The 17,680-nt window shown below is 37.0% G+C and overlaps 1 protein-coding gene across 1 annotated transcript in view; it reads left to right on the top strand.

Annotated features, from left to right (window-relative positions):
* Positions 1-17,680, top strand: part of PTPRN2 (protein tyrosine phosphatase receptor type N2) — a 644,507-nt gene that overhangs the window by 530,473 nt on the left and 96,354 nt on the right. The window contains exon 13 of the mRNA XM_072153967.1: positions 11,371-11,583. Coding sequence (XP_072010068.1) covers positions 11,371-11,583 — 213 coding nt within the window. The remainder of the gene's footprint in view (positions 1-11,370; positions 11,584-17,680) is intronic.

The following is a 17,680-nucleotide window of genomic DNA, read 5'->3' as shown; positions in this document are numbered from 1 at the left end:
TGAGGGGGCTGTTTGGGATGATAAACTGAGGAATATTTTAGGGAACAGGACAATGTTTTAGGGTTTAAATTTGTATTCCCACAATGTAAATTCCCTGCAAAGGGACCTATTGAGGCTTTGTTGCCCAGGTGTAACTAGGTCGCCTAGTGGAACCTGGAAACCACCCTGCACAAAGTGATGTCACAGTACTAGAATAATGCACACAGTGATGTCACCTTACAAAGATAATACACACAACGATGTCATGGTACAGAACAGGAATTATATGAACCATATTACGTGATGTCACATCACATTGATAATGTACAATATGATATCAGTAGACAGAATTGAAGCAAAAAAAAAGGATAATTTATACTTTGTAGTAGAGCTGATATGGGTCGGCTTAGTTGATGTTATGGAATAGCTTTAACAATGTGTTCCTCTACACAATAAACTGTCTGATCATTTTGTGTGTAATATATTCCAAGGAGTATATTCCATGGGTGCTGATGGAATCAGAGGACACTTTGTTGATTGTACCCCATAGTGAGCAGGACTACTGCCCAGATGGCCATTCTAAGGTAGCAAAAGCGGGCTGTATTATAACATATTGTTATACTAAATAAATACATGTATCAGAAGAATAAGGGTAGACAGGAAAATAAGGCCCAGATTCTGTTTAAAACATTCCGATAGGTCAATAGGTCTATGGATAAAATAAACCTTTGAATGAGTACTTGAGTATGGGAAGTAAGGCCTGGTTCACATTGTCCATTGTTCTGCTAAATGATAATAACAGAGGCCTAGATAATTAAAATAAGAACACAAATGGGGCCTAAATGATGCCATTGACCCTAATGAGGGCCTGAGAGGTTTCTGTAAAGGTGTCCATTATTTTGGTGGACAAAAAAGTCCTTTGTGAACAGGATTTATAGAGAAATTTGCTCTCCATGGTGTCTCACAGATATGACGCTAGTCTCAGATTCAAAGCCCCTGTGGCTATTTGTACATATGTGTAAAGGTTATATGAATATTAATATTAGGTAAATATCTGAAGTGTCACATCCATAAAGATGACTTGCTACACTCGTTTCACACCTCATTTTCTGTACCCTACGTTCTAAGGACTCATCAGCCCGATTCCCGGCACAGAAATATCCTACAGTATGCACATACAGTGGGATACATCTCCCGATGCATGTTGGGGGAGGAGTGAACATCAGCAGCAGCCAATGATTGGCAGGATGTTCAGGGTGTTTCCCCCAGTGATGTCACTGTCTTATATGGATAGTGACATTACTCTGGTTCTCCCTCCTGCTGAGTGACGTATGTGCTCAGTGGAGGCTGGGACGGATGCAGTACGACTACATCCGCCCCCATAGACTTCAATGCCATCTGCTGAGCGGTTACATCACTCAAAAGGAGAGAGGCGAATGAAAAAACGTAGCATGGTACTTCTTGTTATCCTGTGTTTTGCATAGTGTATAATGGAAAAAACTCAGTCCGTCACTATAAGTATAAGGCTGCATTCACCCACACTTATGGGGGACGTATATACGGCCGACATATATACAACGTATATGTCCCCATAGCAGACAATGGGCGCACTATCTTGGGCCCTATCTTTTCCCGGAATACGGTGCCGTGGGCAATGTTCCTCTGTGAAGAGGAGCGGGGTGAGCTCTCCCCAGCGCCGCCGTGAGCCCGCCGTGCTACGGTACGGCGGGCACACTTCAATGTGAATGTAGCCTAAAGTAGGCTTAGCATATACACCAGGAGCTCTCCCAGCGTATATGTTGAATTTATTTAGAAAACGAGTTGTCAATCTCGCCTAAATGCGAGCCATTACAACTCTTCCTTAACAGTTGATGTTGATAAACTAAAAGATTGGGCAAGCTGAATTTCAACATGGCCGATCCCTCATTCATGCTTATAGCTCCGGCTAGAGGTGTATGAGAACATATGCACCCCTGGCTGAACTGAACTTACATGTTTTTGTCTAACATTTATTAAAAATATATGACCACCTTTATACTATTACATTGTTGCCTAAATAGTTATAAGGATAGAATATATCTAAAGCAAATAGAATGCAAAACCCAAAGAGGTAATAATCTTGAGACATCAGTATGTTACCGATGATGAATATTCTCATGCAAAGAATTTCATGGCCTTGCAAAGAGCTTAACATCAGCCTTAAAGGTTTCTTAAGGGGGTGGAGGATGGTGGTGGTGGTGGGGGGGACTATTTTCCCTCCAGTTGTCTTTTACATTCAATTCCTAAATTGCCATCTTGCACACTGGTTCAAAATGTTAAATAAAAAGAATGAAAGGAGGGAAAAAAAAAAAAGAATAGCCACGCACAGCTATACAAATGAGTGACAAAGCACAAGCCCATTCACATCTCCACTCTAGCTAGGGTCTATTAACAGCAAGGGCCTCCACAGCCAATTGCTGTCAGCAACATGTGGAGGGATTGCTATAGCAACGAGTGGATAGGCCATGTGCTGGAGACGGGGGGCTCGGATATAAGGACCGGTCTCAGCCCTGCCTGCACTTTCCTGTCACCAGCCATGACAATGCGAAGAGGTTACACATTAAATAGTAACCGGCTCCTATCACCTGGGCCAGGTCTGACGTCTAGAGGGGAACTCTCCATGGTGCTGGAGGCACCTGCTGCCCCGATACTGCGGCTCTTAACGGCTATCCTCCCAATCTCCCATTAAGGGATCATCACTTTGAGACCCACTGGACAACAGCTGCTGGATGCCAGCTTTTACCGGATCTGCCTTGTGAGTTTCTTTTGTCTAACTCCTTCTTACTCCCCCTCTGTCTTTCTTTCTTTCTTTCTTTCTTTCTTTCTGTTGCTTACTCTCTTTCACTCAAGTGGAGAGCTTCAGGCTCTACAGAAGTTTCATGCAGAAGAAGGATTTGGTCCGTTTTCCCCCCTTTTTTTATTTGTTCCTTTCGTCAAACACCTCCAGATTTTCCGCCTGAAGGAGTCTTACTCGTCCCTTAGTATCACTTCAATGGGATCAGGTAAATAACACAAGTTTTATGGCTTCCATCAAGTCTAGTAATTGAGCCAATTTTTTTAAAAAAATTTTGTATGCCCTGAACTATTACATGTATAAATTTTTGTTTGTCAAATTTTTACATTTCGGTTGATATCAATTAAAATGGTGCTATATTGGGTTTAAGAGCCGACTATAGGGTTAATCCTGCTTTAGCTCTGGTTAGGTGAATGGGATGGGGGATGGGGAGCTTGGTGTTAGTTCTGTCCGTAATACACTTTCTTACTCTAAAATCTGCATTAAAGAGGTTTAATTAAAATCCTCATTAATATTGTATACATTCTTATTTGTGCTCGGATTTGGCCTCTGATCATCCATGGGGAGCCATAATTGTGATGTCAGGAAGTCTAAATATTTTCTTTTTTTTAATTATACAATCTAATTTTAGAGTAAATAATCTCATTTAATGGCAACATTTATATTTAGAATTTAGAATAAATCAGTTAAAGGCCCTTTCTGTATTTTTTTGTATGTAATATACATAAAAAGCATATATAAAGAAATGTACAAATTAATATTTACAAATTAATATGTGATCCAAGAGACCCAGGCCTCAGCTTTACTTATTACTACACATTAATCTAGAATATATTATTTTTAATAAAACTCAGTAATATTTTTCTTACTTAAATAGTATAATGATATATAAAATATATCTAAAATATTCAACATCCTCCAAAAATTCTAACACCCTCCTAACAAAAAAATAATGACTATGTTGACATCTAATGGTAATTTACAGTCTATAAAAAGGGGTTCTCCAACATTTTCAATCTGCAGTTGGTAAATTTCGATATTATTTACATCTCTAGTTTTATGTGTATTTGTTATACATCTGTTTTTTATTATAATGAGGGCTGTGCTAATGAGATTTTTATGGGTAAAAGAAAATGATTAGTGTCAAATAAATAATTAAAGTTATACAAAATTATTACTAGATGATTGTGGCCTAGATACAAGACGTGATCTGCCAGCAGTGGGTATTGGTAAAGATGAATGTAACCATAAAGCATATTATATAATATAACAATAACAACTAGCAGGCAAAGAGCTTGATGGTTTTATAGCAGTAAAATTTGTGAGGCATAGAGCCATCATTGGGATTGGTAATCCCTGAAATCTATGAAGGCTTCAGGAATGAGGAATTATCTATCTCCCACTCTAGGCAGATGGTATCTGGTTCTGATTTATATGGAAATTATCACTTAATATTTCAGAATAAGGTCTATTAAAAAGAAAAGTTTATAAAGAAGCTTCTAGGGAGGGTTAGGAGGCAAGAACTGTATTTAATTTATTATGAAGTGTTTGTAGTCGAATGACCTTAAGATGTTATAGGACTGTTATAGGTCTATCTATATCTATTTACCTATCTATCTATCTATCTATCTATCTATCTATCTATCTATCTATCTATCTATCTACTATCCATCACAAACCATTACAGATACAGTTACTATACTGTAAACTGCATTTAATGTTTTTCCTAAGGTGTGGTAGGACTGCTGCACAGAATCCCAAATCTATCTATCTATCTATCTATCTATCTATCTATCTATCTATCTATCTATCTATCTATCTATCTATCTATCTATCACAGATCAATACTTATGTAGTTCATATACTATCAATTGCATACCACTTGACCCTAAAGTGATGTAGGACTGCTGCTCAGGTAGATAGATAGATAGATAGATAGATAGATAGATAGATAGATAGATAGATAGATAGATAGATAGATATTGGATAGATAGATAGATAGATAGATAGATAGATAGATAGATAGATAGATAGACCAACCTGGTTATCAGTTTATAGAAAGATAGACCATAGACTTATATAACCCCCCACATCCCATCTCTTACAATCTTCTATTCTCTAAATACTTTGGCAACGCTATTTTTTATTTGAACCTGCCAATAAAACTTCTTTCAATTAAATTTAATTTGATTGAAAGATAGATTGATAAATAGATAGATAGATCTGGAATTCTGAGCAGAACTCCTATATTTTAATGTTGAGTGATATGCAATTTATAATATTATAATATAATATTATATTATATACCGTAATATTTGTATTAGATTTCCAGATTTCCAGATCTGTCTAATAGATAAATAGATAGACCTATAGTTTCCATGCAATAAACTGTATATCACTTGTATTCTTCATAGGATTTACAACATGCACTGTTCAATAATCCCAATTTAGTAGATACTGTGCACATAGTCATCAGTTCTATATCCTTACTAAGACTTGTGCATCTTTTAAACAGCACAAGTACCCCCCTCCCTTCTTCCAATCTTTAATATCCCGAGTTTGAAGGGGGGCTCGGAATACTGGATTTGCAAGTACAATTTGTTCTGCACAGAGGAACAATGCCTCCCTCAGCACAAAGGATCTTCACACCCGGGGTACACAGCCTCACCCTGCCTCCTGCTCCTTCTGCTAATAGGGAGGCAGAATACTAAGCCCCAGAGCAGGGCTCTGACACCTCACCTGCTATCTGCCATATGGGTAATGCTGGGGGAGATTTATTAGACATGATGTCATTAATACAAGGGGCAAGCCTGGTAATGAGCCACACGCTCCCCATACAAGTAAACAGAGGCTTAACATTCAATAGTCAAAAACTCTATTTAAATTTTTTTTTAACATTTTTTTGAATAATAAACGGCCACTTTTTCCAGCTGTGTAACTCTTAGGCCTTATAAAGGACCCTCTTCTTCACCGGTGGCGCCTGATCAATTTCCTGCGCAGGATTTGATTGTCTGTATTAACACCATTTTTTTTTTCTGGGGGCGGGAGGGATTATCTAAACTATAAAACTTTTTGGCGGTTCTTGATTTGTTTGACTCGCATGGATGAAAGGGAATTTAGGAGGGAACATTTTGGTTTGGTTCAACCGTTTTGAATACATAATAGGATGGGTTTTAGGGCCTACTCATCCCCGGTGGTTGGATATTTACAGCTGAAAACATGGACTACACTTCAGCTATTAATATAATACGCTGAATATTGATAGAAACGGAAGATTCTATAGAGAACGTTCTGCTGAGCTCCAGGAGACGCTGACCCAGCGCTGAGGAGAAGTGTTCTACTTTAAGAAAACATCTGACTGTAAATGTCATGTTCATTAATATTTAAGCAGCCCTCTCACCATTCCAGTTGATTCCTGACAGGATGCCTCTAATTAACCCAGGCTTCTCCCCAGCGCAGGCCCGACTCCACCATCACCACACTCTACTCCAAGAACATGGAGAAAGGAGGCAAGTCACCGAGCTGACAGCAAAAAATGAGATGTGCTTTACAGTTATCACAACATTTAACAGCAGCGGCAACACAAATGAGCTTGTGGATGTCTACGAATAGCAATATGTCTCCAGGCAGGGAGGTGGATGGATTCCTAGTCAAAGGGTAGATGGATGGATAGAGAGATGTGAGAGACAGATAATAGATTAAATGAATACAAATATAAGATAGATGATAGATAATAAGATGATAGATTATAGAGAAATAGATAGATATTATTGCCAATGAATTGATAAATATATATATTGAATATATGTGGGGCAGGTAGATAGATATAGATGCATAGAACACATATTAACCTTATGGATAGATACATAGATAGATAGATACATAGATAGATAGATATGTATAGAACGCACATTAAATTGGCAGATAGGTAGATAGACAGATAGATTACATATATATATATATATATATATATATATATATATATATATATATATATATAGAACAGCAAAAAAATGGCAGCACTCCGAGATTTGTGGAGTGCTGCCATTTTTTTTGCTGTTCTATGTTTTGATGGACCTTGGTTCAGGTCCTGGGAATTGCACCCGAGTTCATAACTTTTCCCGAGTGCTGCCTCACCTCTTTGTATCTTTATATATATATATATATATATATGTATATATATATATATATATATATATCAATCATAGTAAATTGATAGATAGATAATACATAGATGTTGACATTACAATTAGGCAGCATATTGCTGCATTCTAGCAGATAGATAGATAGATAGATACTTTGGATAAATAGATACTGAATAGAAATATAGAGGTTAGATAGATCATTAGATAAATAAATAGAATGGTTAGAAGATGGATATTAAATTCATTGACAATTAGAAAGATGTATATAAAGTATTGGGGAAATAGGTATATAGATAAATGGCTAGATAGAAAATAGATAGGATAAAAGATAGATATTAAATACATTTAACATTGAAAGATAGATCATATTGAAGAAATAGATAGTTTATGTCAATATCAAAAATGTGTCAGATTAGTTTTTGACATCAGATTGCAAAATACCTCATCAATATCCAAATATATTAATGACATTAAGATATGATCAGGTATATCTAAATATCCTCCTATGTATTGATGGGAGCACATGTATCGTGACATAATAGGATGTTCATAGCATATGGCTATTTCTATAGGTTTTATCGCTGTATGTTCCATAGAATAGGGCAGCAGTATTATATTATAGAAAATAAAATCTAGATCTCATTGCTATGACCATTCGGCGAGCAAGTGTTGCACAACAAGTCCCAGCATGACCCCGCTCAGCACCTGCCTGGCACAGCATGCTGGTACCAGTTGTTCCATGACAGATGAGCAGCTGCAATTATACAAAGTCATCAATGATGGCAGAAGACGGTGTGTTAAACAAGCATAATGTTGTATCATCCTACATTACAAGGAAGTTATATTTTATGTCCTCACATAGAGAAGACATAAAAGGATATTATATTAAACAGCAGGCGGCCCTTAGAAAAACCTATTAACAGTGGGATGGTGTCAATGAAACAGAGTCCGTCCTATAGAGAAAAACCTTATCTGGGATGGAAGGATGAACATATTAACTATAACTGTGGATGCCAGGAAAGTGCCACAGATTAACTCTCTGTGTGAAGGAAAGAAATAAGTACCGTATCACTCAAATATTAGTCTAGCCGTCGTCTTTATAAATTTAACACTTTACATCCCATGAAAGATTGGTGTGAGACAGTGGATATTGGACTAACAGCACATAGGATGGCTGGCCTTTATAAGACAGAACCTGTGACACATGGTCATGGGCCAACAATCCCCCTCCCCAAAAGGAAAAAAAAAACTTGTCCATTTAAATGCAGATTCTAACCTTTCACCCTGACGTTTTGTTCCCTCCCAGCAGAACTCAGGAGACGGATAATAAGTGAACTCTGACTTGTGTTTGATGGGGCAAAGGTTTTGTGGAGTTAAACTCTATAGGGGCTTAATTCCTTACACATCAGTGGGTGTGCATATACGTTCCTTGTAGACGGAGCTTTCTGATGGGTTTTCTCTGATACTCTGACACGGACTTGCCTTTATGTTATTTTCATGCCATCCTAGGAACTTATCCGGGCTTTGCAACATCTATAGATACATAGGGAAATATTTTTTTTTTTATTTGTACACATTCTCAGTCTTTGTATGACCTTTGATGATGGGGGTTTTGTAAGGATGATGTTGTGCAATGCTGCTAACTGGTGCTTGGCCCGAGTCACAATGGGAGTGTGCGGTGAGATATTGGACTATGATTGATTGGAGTTTTATTCACTGGTCATAAAACATTTAGGCAGGACCTGCGTTGTCCGATGATTTGCTTACTAACTTCCCACTTATTGTTATTATCATTACTTTTCGTGGAGTCTATGCTCGACTCTTGGAAAACAGAGGCGTCAGCTTGGATTGTGACTTCTGTGACTTTATCTTGTGGCTAGTTGTCTGCTCCTTACTTCTGTCCAACTGGAATTTTTTTATCTCTCAAAAACTTTTGGCACATATTGTGTTTGTATAAGTATATATATATTTTTATTATCCAGTTGTGTCTTATTTTTCTTTTTTGAAAATTTTTATTCTAAATCTTTTAAATACTAGGATATACAGGATAATGTGTTTGGGATAAGAACCATGTTCCACAATGGAAACCCTTGAGATCGGGTCACACACAGATTTTTTTTTTATTAAGTGTCAAACTCAAAAATTTAAAGATAAGTCCATTTTTCACATTTGTTATTCCCTTTTAATTCCCATCTGGCTTTGGCCCAACAAAAATGCATCAAAAACTGTAGTACATGGAAATTGTGTTATGTGATTAAAAAAACAATTTTATTTTTCGAATATTTATTACACATTCGGTTGACACTTGCAATATCTGAGTGTAAATACCGTACTACCTTGAAAGACTTGAAAACTGGTTAGAGTATCTACAAAACTGAACAAAAACTCTATCTTTTTATTTTATTCTCCTTTAAAGACTCAACAATTATTCTTCTTTATTCCCAATATAACCCCAATGCGCCCACGCCCCCTGATTGAGAGAATGAATAGATCCCTGGGCAGATGTGTAACACTTCAATGACTCCGCTTGGCACGGAGAAGAGATGGTGTACAGGACTGTGTAGGTGTGCTCATTTTTACTCAGAACTAAAAAAAAATATTCAGGCAAGTCAGAATTTATAGAGTCAGAATTTAAATCCAAGGGAGCATATATCACACAGAATCACAAGTTGTTATTCTTGGCTATTCTAGTCTGAAGCTTACAAAGGCTATATCTGAGTACAGACACTGGTAAATAACATTAAGATAACATTTTTTGTAAAGTCCAGTTGCGTATGCTTGTTTTTGATAATCTCTGGTCCTTATATTGAGTATGGGCGAGTCTCTTGCTGTTCTCGTGGCTAGAATCTTCTGGCTGCCTGTTATATATTGTAGTAGTCATAGTCCCGGCTATGCTACAGTGAACAGGTCAGAGCTGCCAGTATAAATCGATGTAATGTAGCCAATAATTATCTTGTCGACAATAAAATCCGATATAAATCTTTGTGAATATGTGAATCGCTATCGAGTTGCATTTGAAGCGTTATGAAAGATGTGCCTGAAGCCTGAAAAAGTTGTCTGCTCGACGTTGTGTTCATGTTGGGGGGCTCACCGTGACGTTTACTTAGCAATAGCCGTGCACAGTAGATTAATTTCTCCATTAACCCTTTGACTATTGAAGGAAGCTGAAGACATATACAGTAGAAATATGATATATCGAGTTCTGGGTAGACAATAGTGAGGAAGGGGTGGATCTCAGTACATGAGCAAAAGGGATCCCTGCTCCTCGGTGACTTGTTAAAATCTTGCATCGTGCAGAGGGCTGGCTATGTTTTAGGGGTACACACCCATGGCTGTAGCGTTACGTTAGGGGGTAGAGGGGAGGATCGAACCACAGGGTGGGGCCATCGAAGACTTGTTCAGTGCCTCTGACAATGAGCTGTATTCTCAGCCACACATGCATCTCAGATCCTTTCTGCTCAGCTTAGAGGGGTTTTGAATCTCTCCCCTCCCCTCCTCCTTCCTTCTCTTTTTCTATCCACCTCCTGGGGCTGCCAAACCTAACAATCCTCCTCCTCTGAAACCAGGCGAGAAGAGCTTGGGAGTCTTATTGAATGTCCATTTCCATTAACTCAGCCTATGCAATAGCTAATCCACTGCACTGAAGGCAAGAGGCTAATTAATGACAAGCTTTTACAGTCAAGACTGGCGATAATTGCTTCGGTGTCCTTTATGGTGCCAAGATAAAAATGGACCGGGCCTAACATAAGAGGCACTGTGTACACTGCAAGACAGGAGGACATTAAGAGCTGGCCAGCTGAATACGGAGCAGAAAATTACTAATAGACAAGAGATAATGAATAGGCCAGGCAGGCATTCATGGGGAAAAATCCATTTTGTTAGCACGCGAAATGAGGTGCTGGAAAGAGTTTGCTAATTGTCCTCATCTTGTAGCAGGCAGCACTGCTCCCCAATTCATTTCTCTGCTAATTGTGAGCAGGGAAGAGTGCCCACTGCGCCCTGCAGCAATCTGCCTGCCCAGGCTTTTCACATTTTTTTTCCTGTTGGGTTTTTAATTGTTGCTAATACACCTTTATAATGAAGCTAATGAGGGGGAATTATTGGACAACTTTACGCATGGATGCGAGAAGAGTGCAGTCCAGGGATTATGCGTTGATGTGTGCTCTGCTCTAGCCCATGGATTGGTGCTACCTCTCAGTACATCTTCTCGTCAGGTACAAGTTTACTTCATGTTTTCTTCCTATTTCTAACCCTCTTTGATAAGTTAGAAGCTTAGCTGATGTGTAATGATTCTCTGGGCTTCATAGCCACATCACCTTGTGACTAGTTTTTAGGGTTTACCAGTTTTACTTTTTTATGACTGGGGATTTTTTGTGACTTTTCATTTAAAATTCTTTTTGTCTTCTTCCACAGAAAAACAAACTGAAGCTTTTGCCCCATCGTTTGGAAGAGGAAGATTCAACTAAGTTTATTATCCTCACTCTGATCTCTATTGCCTGTATTATCGGGGTTCTTGCTGGTTCTGGGGTCATCTATTGCTTGCGTCATCGGTCCCACCACAAACTCAAGGAGAAGCTCTCTGCGTTGGGCACTGACAGTAATACAGATGCCACCAGCACTTACCAGGTAATTTTATATTTGCCTTTAATATTTCACACATTGCTGCAGGTTAAAAATGAATACAAACTGTAATTAATTTCAATACTATAGTATTTAGTTTAAATTATTAATTCAGAAGAACATTGAAATTGAAAAAATATCACACTGTTTCATTTTGTTTACATCAAGTATTCATTTTAAAAAGAAATTGCATCCAGGACGACAAGGGGTTAATGTGAAAGCTGTTATTTACTGAAATAGTAAAAATAATAATAATAATTTAATTTTTCAGAATTATATAAATTAAAGCTATTAACAAAGTATTACTTTTTTTTTACCATTTTATGTAAGATGTCTTACTTAATGTGAGTGGTGCTATAATAGCCTATAGGTAATTGTTCTAGTTTATGTAACAACCAAAAATGATTCAATGAGTCTTGGGTGAGCGATTCTATTATTCTCACTAGTATTGAGTAGTGTATTTTCTACTTTTTGTGAGATAATTCAACTATTCAGTTTATTCAAACTATCTTGAAAAATTATACATACGTTTCTTTGGCATACGTGTTGTATTTTTTTTTTTTAAAAACCCATAAAACGTCACTAAATTAAGGGAAATTCAGGATTTAGGCATCTGAAATATGTTTTTAATCCAAAAAGTTATGACCAACGCACAGACTTTTTGTTACATAGCTTATATTTTATTCTGAAAAGTTGAGAGGTACAGCCCATCGTGAATTAAGTATTTTTCAAAAGTGTTGGTAATATATTGTATCTGACCTTTAAATCAAACTTGTGAAACTAGCTATAAAATTGCATTAAATTGTAAGAAAAATAATGCAGCTCCAAACTTTCTGGGGCAGCTCCAATTAATAATATACATAATTTAACTCAACACAGGAAAAAAATTTTACTTCTTGTATGTGACCTTTTAGATCTACCTCCTGGGGGCATATCGGTTAAATCGATATTGATTTTATAATGAGTAATGGTGTGGTTAATAATCTGGAAAGTACACACTACATAAATTGGACTGAATTTATGGTACTGGTGACAAAAAAGTCTTAGACAAACCCTGAAGAACTATATTGTTCCAAGCAACCGGGGGAAAAAAATGTGATAATAAAAAAAATGATTGTTGATGATTTGTTGACTTGCTACTAATTGTACAAAATAATGATAAAATGGAAAAATATTTGAATACTATAAAGGTCTCGTTTTATTAGATTTTTTATTAGTTTCCTATAAATGTAAGTTTCTGTGTAATTTTTTTTATATGCTCTTTAACATGAAATTATAAGTGTGTTAATTTAGCACCATTTTTGTTCGAGAAAGGTTCCTAGTAAACAACCCCAGGAAGCATGTTGTGTTTTAATTACCATTTTTATTAGGAGACGTGATTAGTTTTATACCATCAGCTTTTATTCTCCCTATTGTTACGGTATTTTAGGAGGCTATAAACAAGCTCTGGGAGTGTCTTGTAAACAGCAGCCCTAAGCAGCACACATGGTACTTGTCACTCTGCCCATTAAAGGTGATTAGAAAAATGCCTGTGTAACTTGCCTGGGTGATCAGCACCGCTTAGTGCTGCTACATTGGCTACGTAGGATGCACATTTCAACCCATTCTCACCTGACTTACCACCTCAGTAACCCCCACCACCCACCCCCCGCTGCTCACTCATCAGTTTATTACAGGCCAGGACTGAGTATGGGATAAAATTCATAATAAAGCTAGTCGGGAAAAAAAAGTCATATGTTGTAGTAGACTCCAATTTTCAATGATTATGTAATATTCAACAAAAAAAACAACATAAAGTAAAAAAAAAATATTTCATGGTAAAAAAATCTATTACTCAAAATGCCAAAGAAAGTTGCACCTGTTAATCCTATTACCACTCTATTTTTGTACGAAGGCTTCCAGGTCTTTCGTTCAAAACCCTTTGTTCTGCTGCCATACCCCCACAATGCATTGTGACAGTCAGCATTAGATACCATGCACCCGTATACTCTCTGTGTACTAGCCTCAGCCCATGTTATTAATTATCACTCCCTTGTATACATTAATATGTAGCACTGTTATCCTCGAAGCCCCAAGGCAGGGTGGTTGGGTTTATTCATTTTTAATAAAATATATATATTTATATATATAAATGTATTTTATCAAATAAGTTAGTTGCAGAGGATACATTTATAATGCCTTGGTGTTAGGTTTTGTCCTCTACCCTTTGCACATGTACTGGTTGGCCATAAAGCGAAAAATACTACACACACCATCACAGCATTAAAATCCCTATATAGTAATTTTACTGATCTTCTATAGAACACTAAGTAAAGACTAGAAGAGTAAGGCAGCCAGAGTCTGCAGGTGCCACACATGGATCCCCCTACTTTCAGAAACCAAAAATGACCCTCTTGATTATATAGGATCTGATGTGTATGACATCCGTCTTCTTTCTTTCAATATCTTGTGTGAGGACTCAAGAAATGCAGAAGTTCCCTCTTTATACACTGCTGGCCAACATATGGTCTAGTGGCCTTTGTTAACAGAAAGGCCAACAGTCAGTAACCCTCGGACTACTGGTCTGTTCAACATATGCTCCCTTTTCTTTTGTTACTCCCTGTAATGTATTCTGTATTATGCAAGTCATTTGTATGATATTTGGCTGAATTCTAGAATAGAATCTATAAGAATAATGTGAGCTCCTGTCATGGCTTTCTCTATTCCAGTGTATCTAGTAGGTCTTTATGTGTTTTTGGAAGCCAACGCTGTTTACTTTGTGGGTGGGGAGTAGTTACTTTGCATAATGTATTGTCATCTGTCAGAGGTTCCCTCGACCATACAGTAGCCATGATTATGAATTCAAGTGCTGAATTGTTTTTAATGCTAAAGTCAAATGGGTGTGAACCTTCACTAACGTCTCTCCTTCCTCCCTTTGTGATGGTCACACAAAAGACTACCCGTCCCATCTACATTCTCATTCACTCCTTATTGTTTCTCCTCTCAGAGGGCTCCATTTAATTTCATATATTGTTCCACCCTATGTACTAATGTGGGGAGAGAACAGATTCACCGAATGCATAAAATGACCATATATTTATTCATTTCTCTCATCGCATGGGTAAAATAGCAAGAGGAAAAAAAAAAAGATGAAATATTTTACTGAAAAGTTGGGTCTCCAAAGAGCTCCCTCATTATTCTACAAATGTCAGGAGACGAGGAAGAGTGCAAAGAAAATTCTTTTATGTCTATGAAGCCATCGTCTCCTTTCTCCCTTCGCTCTTTCTCTTTGTTGAAAGTCTTTGATGTTCTCATCTCTGCTGAAAATTGTTGTCAGATTTTTTTTTTTGCTTACCAAAGAGCCCCAAGACAGAGATAAAGTCCCCAAAAAACCCTCCACCATTGGCTTATAAGTTCTTAATTGAAATTCAATTTTTTTATTTCTCGTTTTTTTTCTCGAGTTTGGTTGTTGCTATGGTTTCCAGTATAATAAGTGTTTGTTAAATGCTAGAATTAATGACTAACGTATAGGATAGTGGGCGAAACAGCTGACTAGTATCTGACTTTTTTTTACTGAATGGTATAAATGTAGGCAATTAATTGTGATACTTGTATATGAAACCCTGTTACACCATAAACCTTATTAATAACACCATCTACTGCATAATCCTTTGTGTTATTAAATAATGGACCCTGTACCATCTTATTACAATAATGGACCATGCACCCTCTGATATAGTATGGTATTAGGCACTAGAAAATGAATAATGGACCACTAAATAACGTACCACCTAGCATACACCATGCAACATATACTATGCTACTAGTAAATGCACCATGTACATGTATATAAGAACAGAAGCCGCCATGCACCATCCACTGCATCATTATATTATACTGCATGCCCCTTAATATTACTAAATGCACCATCTACAATATATTTTTACATAATACACAATGCACAGCCTTATTAAATAATACACCATCACTACATGACACACAAGCAGCGTGTACTATGTTACTGAATAATGCACCTCGTTCCAAATGAATATTTGATGCATCATCTACTACGTTTATACATAATACACCATGCAATCCACATCATTACATAATGCGCCATAATATTTTATTACATGTGCACTGTGTGTTAGGTTATTACTAAGTGCACTATTCTGTACATTCTACTAAGTTGTAATACAACAAGCAATCCGTGTTATTATATGATGCACCATATACTAAATTAGTACACAATGACATCTACATGATCATGCACCATAGTATGTTGTTAGGTATTGAGCCCTGCATTAATGCACCTACTACTGTACATTATTCCATATTGAAACCTGAGCATCTACTATAGTATCTTGCACTATAAACTGTGTAATGTACTATTGAATAATGCACCATGCATCATATTGTTACATAATGCGCCATTTACTGCATTATTGCATTACACACCGTGTACCGTATTATCAGACAATGCACTATGTTCTGTATTATGTTATTACATAGTGCATGGGGAACAGCGCTTTGTCTACTGTATTATAGCATAACGCACTACATTCCATATTATTACATATTGCACTGTGCTCCATCCACTGTATTATTGCTTAGCACACCACAAACCATATTATAACTTATGGAAAAACATTAGATTGGCACTCACCACGATTCTTCCTTAATTCATTCCGATTTATTAGTGATACTCACAAAATACATGGCGTGAAAAAATACATGTAGAGGGAGGGATGGACGCAGGGACTCAAACATATACAGGGTACATGTATGTAACCTGTATATGTGTGAGTCGCTGCGTCCATCCCTCCCTCTACATGTATTTTTTCACAACATGTATTTTGTGAGTATCACTAATAAATCGGAATGAATTAAGGAAGAATCGTGGTGAGTGCCATTCTACGTTTTTTCCATTTTGAAGAGTTTTACTGCACTTTGCCGAATAAGAGCACCACCTATCTATCCACCAAGTCTGACATATCCTGTACACATATCCGACAAGGCATGCAATATGAACATTTAACCACATGAAGTAGCGCCATTCCATCCATCCTATTATCTCCACTGGTATTATAACTTATGGCACTATATACCATCTAGAGTATTATTGCATGGCGCACTATATTATTACATATTGCACTATGTTCTTTATCGTGTTATTACGTAACACTCTGCACATGCTCCGTCTACTGTATCATTGTATGACACACCGCGCTCCATATTATTATATTGTGCACCATGTTATGACATATTGCACTATGCACTACTGTATCATTGCATTACCCAACGCACTACATATTATTATATAATCCAGGTATGCACCATCTTATTACATATTGCACATGCCCCATCTACTGTATCATTGCATAATGCACTACCCGCCATATTATGATATAATCCAGGTATGCACCATGTTATTACTTATTGCACGTGCTCCGTCTCCTGTATCATTGCATAACGTACCATGCTCCATATTATTATATAATGCACTATACACCATGTTATTACATATTGCACTATGCTCTATCTACTGTATCATTGCATAATGCACTACCCGCCATATTATGATATAATCCAAGTATGCACCATGTTATTACATATTGCATGTGCCCCGTCTACTGTATCATTGCATAACGCACCATGCTCCACATTATTTTATAATGCACTATACTCCATGTTAATTCATATTGCACTATGCACTACTGAATCATTGTAAAAGCACCGCCCTCCATATTATTATATAATCCAGATATACGCCATGTTATTACATATTGCACTATGCTCTATCTACTGTATCATTGCATGACACACTATGCTCCATATTATAATTTCAAGCTATTCACTATTCACCATGTTATTTCATATTGCACTATGCATTATCTACTGTACATATGTACCTATTTGTTTTACTAATCCACATAAGTAATATAGAATCTGCTATATAATCTAAGGCAGTAATCACGCAATTTGCACCATGTGTTATGTTATATATCCTACACATCAGTAACCATATATTAAATGGATGTATCCGGCTCCACTAAATAATATATTTTGCATTATATAAGACCAGATGCACCACCATGATGATCACTGGGATGTAAAGCAGGAG

This window comes from Engystomops pustulosus, chromosome 5 (genome assembly GCF_040894005.1).
Source record: "Engystomops pustulosus chromosome 5, aEngPut4.maternal, whole genome shotgun sequence".
NCBI classification, from domain to species: domain Eukaryota; kingdom Metazoa; phylum Chordata; class Amphibia; order Anura; family Leptodactylidae; genus Engystomops; species Engystomops pustulosus.
This window is presented reverse-complemented; position numbering and strand designations above follow the sequence as displayed.